Genomic DNA, 12,043 nt, shown 5'->3' with positions numbered 1-12,043 from the left:
AAATGTAGCAAAATCAATAAGTCTCACTTTCCTTATTCTTTTCATAACTCATACATATGTGAAGGCAATATAGTCTTCTCATTTTACATAAAGAGGAAATCACCTTCTATCTTCTCAATATTCCAAGATGAAATTTTCGTCTTCTCCTACAAATAATCACCTTCAAATGTTTAAAAACAAACAAGTTGTTGACTCACAAATTCATCCCATACATTGACGGAAGCACATTACATTAACATAAGCAAACACAATTTAAGGGAAAAAAGAGAGAACAATAGAATTTTTTTTTATAATAAAATTGTTATTGATTAAGTGATGTGAATTTATTGAAGTAATGTGGAATGTGGATTCAACCAATGGGTTATAGCTCCATCAAATATTTTTTTTCCTAGGATTGGTTGCTCAAGCAATTCAAGCAAAACATAAGTGATCAAGTGTTTTGGTTTCGAAAAAATGTTTAGTACGTGAGAGAATATATCATTACCATTTGTCATAGTGGTATTAGATTATGAAAAAATCTCTATCAAACAAATCATTAAATCTCGGTAACCAAATTACCATTTTTAAATTACACAAATTAAGAAAAACAGATACCGAAAAAACTAAAGCATATTCTTTTATTTAATTAAAAATAGGACAATGATATTTTGACAACTCTTTTTTAACAATTTTTTTACAACAAGACACGTGTCATCATTTTATTGGTCTGTTTAAATTTATGTTTAAAAAAATATTTGAAACGGACCAATCATAGATTGCCACGTATGCGTTATCAAAAAGTTGTCAAAAAATAGTTGTTAAAAAGACTTTTTCCTTCAAAATAACCTCTGCCGTGACATCCACACTCACCCACCCTGCACCAACTTCAATCATTTTCACCGTCTTGTGTTTCTCCTACGTAGGACAAGTTAACAACCCTTGTCCATTTTCTAACTTTCCTCAAACTATTAGAATTACATACCGTTGAGAATAACAAAATTAACCTGTGTTCCTTCAGCACGGGAACTCGCATCCCAAACGTGCTTTTTTATTAAGAACTCTGACTGGGCAGCTACCCAAACAAGCCGTGCCTCTGCGCATGTTCGTGTGCTTGCCCCCGAAACAGAGTAACGATAATAACTGTCGACAACAGCCATAGTTGATGGGAAAATACGGCAATTCAATGATTCATCACGTAAAGGAAAATACGAAAAACAGGACAAAAAGAGAAATTAGGAAAAGGACAAATGTAAAGTTTTTATTAATTAATTAGAGACACAAAAATCTCAAGGTTGGAGTGGCAGCTGCAGGTAGCTAATTAGCTTTAGGAAGTAACCACACAAAGTGAGTCACTCCAATTTAACAATTCATTGTTCTCGTGGTCACCACCTACTCTGCACCTTCTCAGTCTCTCGTACTTTTCTACAATAACATCATTCTCCACACACCCACATGCAGCACATTCCTCTTCCAAATCCTCCTCGTCCACTTCTTCTTTTTCGTCCCCGTTTTCTTCTTCCTCTGTTTCCTTGTCTTCTTCTTGGGTATCTTTTACTTGTCCAATGATTTCGTTTTCCAATTCTTTTTCATTGGTTAACTGTTCGTTTTCTTCTGCGTCATCTTCTTCTTCCGGGTCAAAACTTGGAGTGTGGTTTGTCAAAAAGCAGAGGCGAAGTCGGCCATGGCTTCTTTCAGCTTGAAAGCACAAGGGACTAGGTGGGACCTTGGTGACCTCAATCACCAGCCTTCCGTTTTCACGGTGGGGCCTCACGCGAAGAGGCTCCGATCCACTTATCGTCGTCAAAGGGGGCGGAAAATTCTGCGCTTTGGCTTTCTTCGCTGTCGAAAGTTGACGAGTTTGCCCCTCTTGGGTCTGTTCCCTTGTCCCCGAATAAGTGTTCACCGCAGAGAGCATGTCAATGCAGGTCTCATCGCTGTCACTGCCGCTTTCGTTTCCGAGGTTTTCGGTGCAGAGTTGGAGACTCCGTGGGCTGAGGCTGAGCGAGGAGCGTTTCTGCTGAGGGTGAACGTAGGTGGTTTGCTCCTCCAATGGGTGTTTGGAGACGTTGGAGAGTGCTTCGAGGAAGGTCCAAGAGGTGGAGTTGTTGTTTTCTTGGGTGTGGGGTTTGAAGGTTGAGTTTGAGTTTGAGTTTGAATTTGAATCCCAGAAAGAGGATTTGAAGAATTGAGGAGGAGGTGGTTTTGAGGAAGGTAGTCTGAGTTTGAGTGATATTGACTCAGCGAGTTGGGAGTCGAGGTGTGACTGCAATCCGTGGCACACAATTGCAGCCATGTGGATTAAGAGAACAGAGGTCTCTGTTTTGTAGTGGTGTGAGGGGTGAGAAAAGAAGTACAAGTGTTGTTGTAGTGTGAGGTTTTATATTGGAAGGAAGTGAGTATGAGGAAGAAGAGAAGAAGAGAAAATGTAAGTGGTGAGCATTGGCATGGGAAGAAGTGAGGGAGGCTGCTTACCAATTTGTAGTCCCAAAAAGTGCCTATGCGGAACCTTTTTCTTCATAACCACTTTTTTTTACAAGACCAACTTGATATATACAATTCTTAAATAACACACAACAAACCCAAACTGAATTTTCCAAATAAGAAAAACCAGGGGACTGTTTCTTCATAAAGACCAAACATTTACCATTCTCATACAAATAACTAAAACACCAAATTCTAAACAAAATTACCATACTTCCAAAGGACTACTTCATCTACACAATTTCAATTTATATATATTTTTTGTATTAAAGTTATATTTGGTAAATGTAATTTTCTTTTTGTTATTGAAGTAATGACTGAAAAATATTAAAAATCGTGCTTATATATAAAGGATGAATTTTTAAGTATCCAAAATCATAATGTGTAAAGAAAATTAAAATACTATGTATAAAAACTTAAATTGATGATTTTTTAAGTATAATAATTAAAATGTAGAGTTTGCTAAACTACAAGAACCACCTAACAATGATTTATGAAGAATTTTTCTTACTGGTAGAATGTTCTTAGTTGAAAGTCTTAAATTTGCAGAGATTAGGCATGTTCTTATGTGGAAATGAATGCTAAATGGGAGAGACACGAGGGCTTCTGTCGGCTGCAAAATCACCCGTTTTTACACTCAGAGAAAGGCAACAAAAGCGCAGAGCACACATGTGCAGCGATATCTTGCGGTTATATTCAAATCCCCGTACAGTTGTTTTAAGTATATTTACATGTATTATAAAATAAAAATAACAAAAAATAATTAAATGTATGTAAAAATAAAAATATCTTTTATATTATTTTTAAGTCATTCTACATATAATGGTAGCTGCTTAATTGTTTCTTCTCCGTATGCAAAAATTATAAACAGAATCTTATGGGGCAAATGAAAAAGATCAAAGTTTTACCTATTTACTGCTATGAGTTTATGATTGACTCAAATGGGGTGTTTGGTACATGTTTGAGGGCTACCTGCAACAATGATTGTGCTTTGGGAAAATCTGGAACCATGAAAACAGGATCCCATGACCTTATGTTCTACTGCCTAGGGTTTCAAATGCAACAGTGAGTCCTACGCGGCAGAACATGTTTGGTCTATAATGTTGAAACAAATTCAAATTCTTTCATCATAACACTACATGCTTAGGACACACACAAGTTTTAGTGCCATTCACATCATTTCCTTTTTAAATTCCTTGTCTGCGACTAATTTTAAAATACTGATATTATTTTGAAATGCATGTATTTAGAAGAGGTGTTGTCATTTAAATACGATGTAAGTCAAACTTTAAATAAGGAGTTCTAATTGTCAAACTTCAAAAATATAATAATTAAACGTCTTTCGTGTTATAAAGTGTCGGTTTATAGTCCTAAAATTCCAAACCAGTCCACGTTCTGTCTATTAAAATTTGCTTTTCGGTTTTCTGAAGGCGATGCAATAAATAGAGGAAAAAACGTTTTAAAATGCCGCATATTATAATCAATGTATTAAAACTAAAAATTAAAAAAAAAATGGAAGCCAAGTAAACAAGAATTAAAAAAAATAATGCATCGCACCGTCAAGAATTTTTTCAAAGAATATTAGACTGTGACGTGTCTTTTTTTCTTTTAACCTCTGACGAAAGAATTCAAGCACTGTGCTAGATATAATTCGAACGAAGAACAACAAACAATTTCTAATACAGGGTTGAATCACAAAACATTGCTTTGTGTTTAATATCATATATTATGAAGATTTTGACTTTTGAGTGTCTATTATATAATTTTCTTAGAATAAAGCTATTTGCTTACATAGCGCACCTGCAATGTGTCAGAGTTGTTCATGGTAAAAAATAAACAAGTAAAAGAATGTGAAACTAATCAAATTAAATAACAACTGAAAACTGAAATTAAGATCTAATTTAACTCAAATGAAACTTGCACACGCATTCTTTATAAGACTAATTGAATAAAAATAACTGCTTCATTCTTTCTACATTTTCATTCTCTTACTTAAGTATACGGGTTTATTTATATTCTAGTATTGCAATCTGTTCGTTTTGTGAAATCTTCTAGCAAAATCCATTGTATTTTCACAAACGTTATAGCTTTCACTGCAATTTGTTTTGTCTTCATTCATGCTCTATCATGACGTCGAAGAGGTCCTTATTGTTCGCCACCATGCTGAAGGAGTACTCCAGGACCTCAATTTTTGTCGTTGAAGGTCGCTCAAGGTCACTATTGAGTGGTTTTTTGGTTTTTTTTTCTTTGCGTTTTTCTTGCGTTCTACACATTGACATCTGAGAAAGCTTGTGTACTTTATTATTGTTGATTCGTCTGTCATCGTAGCCACGTAAATCGAGTGCAACAACATGATATTCAAGAGAATTGAGAGTCAGAATCTAATGGTTCCATAAGTACCAAAACTCAGGAAAGCCACGAAAGAACAACACTATTAGTAGGGATGATAACAAGTGGGATCGGATATAGAGAATGCTTACTACAACCCGCAATGCAGATACTTGTTTCAAAAGAACATGCAGATATTTTAAAATTCACGGATATCCACAAATATTAAAAATATATTTTTTATACATTTTTAAAATAAAATTACAAAAAAATATATAATTTAATTTTAATCAAATTTAATCTAATAAAATATAAATTAACTTTATTTTAAATTAAATTTAATTAAAAAAAATATAAATTAAAATTTTATTTTTATTTTATAAACGGATATTAAAATATTTGTTATCTATAATTTGCGAATAATAAATGTTCGAGAGTACTATCCGTCACAAATTTTACCCGCAGATACTTGTTAATACAAGTCATTCCTAACTATTGTTTAATGATTTTTGTTTTATTTTTTATTATTTATTAATTACTTTATACTTTAGTTGTTATGGTTTAATACCGTTTTTGGTCTAAGTTTGGGAGGTTTTGTTCAATATGGTCCTATCTTTTTTTTTAGTAACAATTGATCCAACTTTTTGAAAAAACTGTTCAATTGACTCCTTTTTGGTTACGACGTCAATTTTCTAACGGTGCTGGTTACGACGTCAATAAGTTCTTTCATGCATTCACCTATCCAAATGTTATTTTAACAGTCCTGACATAATGTTATGTTAAAAATCATGTCATCATCGTATACAATAAGGACTATAATAAACAATTTAAACTTGAATATGGGACCACTATGAACAAAAAGGACTCAATTGAACAATTTTTTCAAAAGGTGGGATCAATTGTTATGAAAAAAAAAGTAGGACCATATTGAACAAACCTTCCCAAACTAGAAAGCAAAAGCGGTATTAAGCCTTATAGAATTAATGCCTAAGAGGGAATTTTATGTTTCGATTTATAACTCAAAAAAAAAGTTACCTTTTATTATAAAATATACTGTAATTTATTTATTTTCACATAATAAACTAAACTGAACTGTAAAATACGCTAAATAGGTACATTTTTGGGATTTTTTTTTTTTAATTTGTTATTTCACTAAACATTAATTTTTGTTTGGTTGCGCTAAAGACAGTAATTTGAAGGTGAGTGAAGAAAAAATAAATGGAAAAGTATTTTTTTAGGATCATTTGATTAAATAATAGAGAAAAAAAATGGTAGAATAGACTAATAATTGTTTTCTCCTAAATTATAAAGAGAAAATTGAAGAATCAAATAATCTTTTCAATATAATTTACTTATGTATTTACCTATCTATTATTATATTAAAATCATAAACTATGTAATAACGTATTCTCATACTTTCTCTTATCAATAACATTTTTATTAACTAAGTAGTAGAAAAATTTTAGACAAAGGGTTCATCCTCTTGACTTAATCACATTTATATTAACCCAATAGTAAAAAATTTCAAAAACAAAATAATAGGGTTAATCCCCTTGACTTAAGCTCACGCGAGTCCATATATCTACTTATTTTAGACATTTCCATATGAGTTTCTTTATAAAAACTTTGAGGAGAAAAAAAAAGAAAATAATTAACTTCGTTACATAAATTAAAATTGTTTTATTTATACAAGCTATAGTGTAGAAACTTAATGTGTGTATGTAAATTAATTTTATCTCATGAATTCGTTTTTTCTTTATTAAGAAAAGAGTTGTCCAAAATACCCTATTCATAAATTATATATAAATACTTGAAAACATATGAAACCAAAATTTGTTGACTTTGACTTTTGTACATATAATTCTTTTAAAGATGACGTAGAATTCTAAAAATTGAGAACCAGTCAAAGAATTTCTATTGAACAAATAATGATTATATAGCCGAATTTATGTTGGTTTAAACTCTTTACAATGTGAAAATTCATTGGCATTCCAAATTATATATATATAATGTAGGCTTTTTGTGGCTTATATTCTTATCAAATCCTTTTGACAACTTGATATTGTAAATTTGAATAACTAATTAATTAGATGAAACTACCTTTTATTATTTTAATTTGGTTGAAATCAACATACTTATACATTCCTTAGTAGTGAGTTTTAGGAAGTTTGATACCAAATGAACCCTTTTTATGGTAACATGCAAAGGCAGAAGTTTGATAAAGAAACACAAGTACTGACTCGAAATGGAAAGTATTTAAAAGCTTAACATGCGCATTCTGGGAGCGATGCAAAGGTAAGAAATAGGTGTCAGGGAGTGCAAGAATTTTACTCCATTTTTAAATTTTTTTTAGATTATCTTCATCATGTCCTATTATGGTTGTCAGTTAATGACGCAGATCTTCCCCGTGACACAACATTTTCTGCACCCTATTCTTTCTTTCTGAACTCCCATCACCAATTCAAAGCTGTTTCTCTATTATTTTTCTGCCTTTTTTTTAAGAAAAAAAAAATATTGGAAGAAGCCAAATTAAAACTCAACGGCTCTCTATTTCTCAATATATGTAAATGTTAATCTAACAATCATATTATATAATTAAAAACTATGTTGATTACTATTATAAAACCGAGATTAACTTTATAAAATCAAGTATGTTTTCTTGATTAATAAAACTTATATCTAAAAGTCTTTGATATATTGAAACAATTTGTCTCATGCTAACTTAAATTTTGACCGAATTATATCGTGAGTTTATATGCGGATATAGTAGAATTCATCATTCAACGTTTCATATGAATGTTGTTTGGATGAAAAGTCTTCTTCGTGGGATATGATAACGTATTTCATTTATAAGAAGGGTTAATCGTAGTTAGTTTGAGGAGATTTATATTTTAGAGAAAAAATAATTAAAAGTTTAAATGTGAGTATATATTTTATAGTAAATAAAAATAAGAAAGTTAAACATTATATAAAAATATAATTTGTAAATTTATTTTTATAATATTTTGAGTTAAAGTTATATTTTATTGATATTATGTCTTTTGGATTATATTTTCTCGAAAAATTTATAAGTGGTGCGAGTGTAAATATTTTTCAGGTCATATTGACTATCAAATTTCTTAAAATCACATAAAAAATAATCTTAAGTTTTATTTCCCTGGTTCGTTTAAATAGTTTACACTTTACACGGCATTCCACTAGCTAGAAATCAAGTTTTAAACTTTGCTACCTCCCGGTGTGTATTGAAAGAACATTCAAATGAGTTGAAGTAATGTTGATTCGTCAGAGGAGAATCTCTATGTACAAGCATCAGCATCTTTAGATACAAGCACCACAATTCTATTTGCTCACGATATGCACAAATTGTTAGCTTTAATTACCATAATACGTAATGAAATTCAGCGAAACACGAATTGAAACGTATATGGCATATATATAAACATCACACGCACAGTTATACAATTACCTGATAAAAGAAACCTAAAACTGGGCATCATACTTACAAAAAGATATTCACTATTAATTATATAAATGATTGAGACTAATATTTTTGACGAAATTTAGCATTCGCACAGTTTACACACACACACACATATTTATATATATATATAAAAGCTTGCTAACTATTTGTAGTTCTAAAGATGGTGGTGGTTTGATGCCAAAGCTTTTTTTGGCGAGGGAACTCGACAAGAATATATTATATGTGCGGCAACTGATAAGAAAGAAGAATAAAGAAAATATTTGGTATCTGAGTAGCAATTTAGAGTCTGTTTTTTTCCTGTTAAAGGCTTAGACCTAGAGAGAGCTAGCTAGGTATGACAAGTTGTTTAGAGAGGAAAAGTATGTTATTTGCATCAGAATCCATATGTAAATGCATGTTCTTTTAGCCTTGTTTTTTCTCGTAATGGAGAATCTTTGTCAAAGTATACGTCACGTCCTTTTGAACTTAATAAATTGAAGCCTAAGGTTAGCCATGCTTTGAAATTGTTTCACCATAAATTTATGATCTTTAATAATAGGGACTTTATTGGGACTGAGAAGAGAATCCTTTTGATCGCTTAAACAAGGAAGGAAACAAAGTCGAATTTTTTCCCCCACCTACCTTTTTGACCATGTGTGAGTGTCGATCACCCTTTTAATAATTCTAGTTTGTTTAAGCTCTTTCCTTTTCAACTCAACAAAATAGTTGGATTGCTACGTAAACCATGCAAACATGTCAATCAGTTAATGGTCGTTGATCAAATTGCTAATTCCACAAGTACATCGAGCCCTTGAAAAGCTTCATAAACATCGCTGTTAAATATATTATATGTATTAACAGACAGCGACTACCACTGCACACAACAGATAGCTATGCAGTTCTTCTTACAAAGCCTCAACTGGCACACATGTATATCATTTATTACTACATGTTACTTCTACTGGTATTTCATATATTCTATTCTACAATATGCTTCATTGGGAGTTCCTGCATTTCATCTTTCAAGTGGGAAACAAGATGACGGTGACAAATAGCAGAAGCATTTTTAAATATCAGCCAAATATTCTTTTCTGAAGCGGTCGATTCAGTTTTCCTGCTTCCCTGCAACACCAACCGTTTCTTTATTCATTCATGGATACCAGAGAATTCATAATCAGATTTTCTGCTGAACCCACATTCGGTGTAGCAGTACATTCACACATTACTTGTGTTCTTACCATTCAATTAAATGTTTTGCAGTTTATAATAATAAATAAATACCTTTTAATGTATAATATGGATTCTTATATCTCCCTAGGATGCACTTTAACCCTAATTTTTGTAGAAATGACGCAAAAGACATATCAAACAATATATTTTTATTATCATAGAATTTGAATGATTATGTTATGTACATGATATTCAAATATATTGCTTTGAAATAACTATTAATTGCAAGTAGTAGTCAATGAATTGTAAAATAAAATTATAGTTAGATTGGTTACAAAAAAATACTTTTTTATACTACCCACAACTAAATTCGTCACTTTTGTTATCACACATAATTATACACGATAAAAGAGAAAAATAATCATTAGATATTTGAGTTTAATTTAGTACAGTTTTCTATCCTGTTTATTTGGTACATAAGATAAAGGACTTGAAATAAACACTTTAAAATATGTTTTGTTACTTTTATTTTGAAAGTAATATTTTCAACAAAATATTTTATATTTTAAATATTTTTCATACATTAGTTCAAAAAAACAAACCTACATCCCATATTAATTAAGAAGCGAAGTACAGATCATGTTAAATTGAAATAAAGACAGCATTACCGAAACTTTTACAGGCTTGGTCTACTTTACTATGTTGGTACTCTTATTGAAAATAGAAAAAAAAAAGGAAATGATTCTCATTTGCTTCAAATAATTTGAAGAGAAGGAGTGAAAAATTCGGATATAGGTGCAAAAATTACTTAAAAAAAAGTGACATAACTTGTAATAAATAAAACAAAAAATTAAAAAAATATATAGAGAGATACAGCTTAATGGATTATATATACCACAAATACATATAAGAAGGTTAAAACAATCACAAATCAAAATAAATATTTTAAAATATCATACATATATATATGAAAAGCTTGAAGGCATTCAATTTCCGAGGATCGGAATAGCTGCTATCTTGCAAGCTGGCTATGTAGCAGCTTTCATCCTTAAATATGACCGTACTTCCAATAACCAACTGATGACTTTATCGTCACAAAAGCACTTATTTGCATTGCACAATGCAGCATCTTTCCTCAACTTTCGCATCTGGTCGCTATATTTATTATATGTAGAAATACGATAAAAGGAGCGTCTTATTCTTTTTACATAACAGAGTCCTGCAGCTAGTTTTTGTTCATAACAGTTCAATGTACTACTGGTACAGCAGTGTCGTCCAGGCGCAGCCAACGGTTTCAACTTTGAAAATTCAATTCTGCAAAAAGAAGAAGATCGATAGGAAAAAGTTCAAATATTGTGAATCCAATTCTGTGGGTCTTTGTTTGTCTGAAGGCCAAACTTTGCCATCTTTTTTATTGGTGGAAAGCACATATCACTATTAACAATTCAACTCCAGTAAGAACCTTCGGGAATCCTTATTATTCTCAATTCTCAAATTCATTTTCCAATACTACTCCAATATTTTTACTTATTAATTATTTATTACAATATTATAATAACTACATTTGCAAAAAAGTTTACTTGATTATATATATATATATATATATATATATATATATATATATATATATATATATATATATATACTCGTAATATTATATCTTACCTTACTATAATAAAAATAATTAAATAGGTTTTTAGCTTAAGTGAAAATTTGAATTAGTTTCTTTTTAAAGTTTTCATTTAATTTAGTTTTAAAATTTTATAAATTGTATACATTTAGTTTTTTTTAACTAAATTTTATTATATTTATTTATCGTTTTAAATTAATATTTGAGCTGTTTACATCATTTGTATTTGTTACATTTTTACTGTAATGCTAATTAAAAAATGTATTTGAAATATTAATTAAATTTAAGAAAGTATGGTTAAAAGAACTAAATTTACATGCTTCTAAAAAATAGGGACTAAATGAGATTAATTATAATTTTTACAAAATATAGAAACCAAAAAATATACTTAACCCTAATAAAAGATTATTATATTAACTTGAGTTTGGTTTTTAATAATTATTAGATATATTGATTAAAAAATAATTCTATTATAAAATAGGTTTTAAAAAGATTTTAAATGAAATGTAAAGAGTAAAAGATTATCGTTAATTTCATATTAACATGACTAAAATTTTTGTATAAAGATTATACTCTTTTTTTTTAACTAAAAAAATAACACAATATATGCACTAAATCAACTAAAGATTTTGAATTTAAATAAAAAAGGACAATATATAGGTCGACTTCGCATATTAATGTTCAAACAAAATTATATAATTAAAGTTTTTGTACAAATGTCATACTTTTTGTATTAAAAATGAAATATAACAATATTTTTTATACAGTAATGATATAATATCTTTTGAAATTCATCAATAATAAAGTTCTTGATCACGTTCTTCCGCAACCAATTCTTTTACTACCTAAAATCTTCATCTTCTACNTCTCGTTCTTGGCTTTCCTACAATTTTTTCTACTTCAATGGCTTCTACAGTTGCTTCTTATAATAATTTTCAGGCACAGTCACATTCTTCAACTTTGGGACTTTCTCAAGAGCAAATTCAAGGTCTATT

The 12,043-nt window shown here is 30.1% G+C and overlaps 1 protein-coding gene across 1 annotated transcript; it reads right to left on the bottom strand.

Moving 5' to 3' along the window:
• Nucleotides 1–1,211: 1,211 nt before the first annotated feature.
• Nucleotides 1,212–2,543, bottom strand: LOC106780399 (protein FANTASTIC FOUR 3). Its single transcript, XM_014668683.2, has one exon. It carries the CDS (start codon nucleotides 2,270–2,272, stop codon nucleotides 1,304–1,306), a length of 969 nt encoding a protein of 322 aa, XP_014524169.1. The 5' UTR covers nucleotides 2,273–2,543; the 3' UTR covers nucleotides 1,212–1,303.
• Between the last annotated feature and the right edge of the window lie 9,500 nt (nucleotides 2,544–12,043).

The sequence above is a fragment of the Vigna radiata genome, unplaced genomic scaffold (assembly GCF_000741045.1).
Source record: "Vigna radiata var. radiata cultivar VC1973A unplaced genomic scaffold, Vradiata_ver6 scaffold_315, whole genome shotgun sequence".
NCBI lineage: Eukaryota > Viridiplantae > Streptophyta > Magnoliopsida > Fabales > Fabaceae > Vigna > Vigna radiata.
This window is presented reverse-complemented; position numbering and strand designations above follow the sequence as displayed.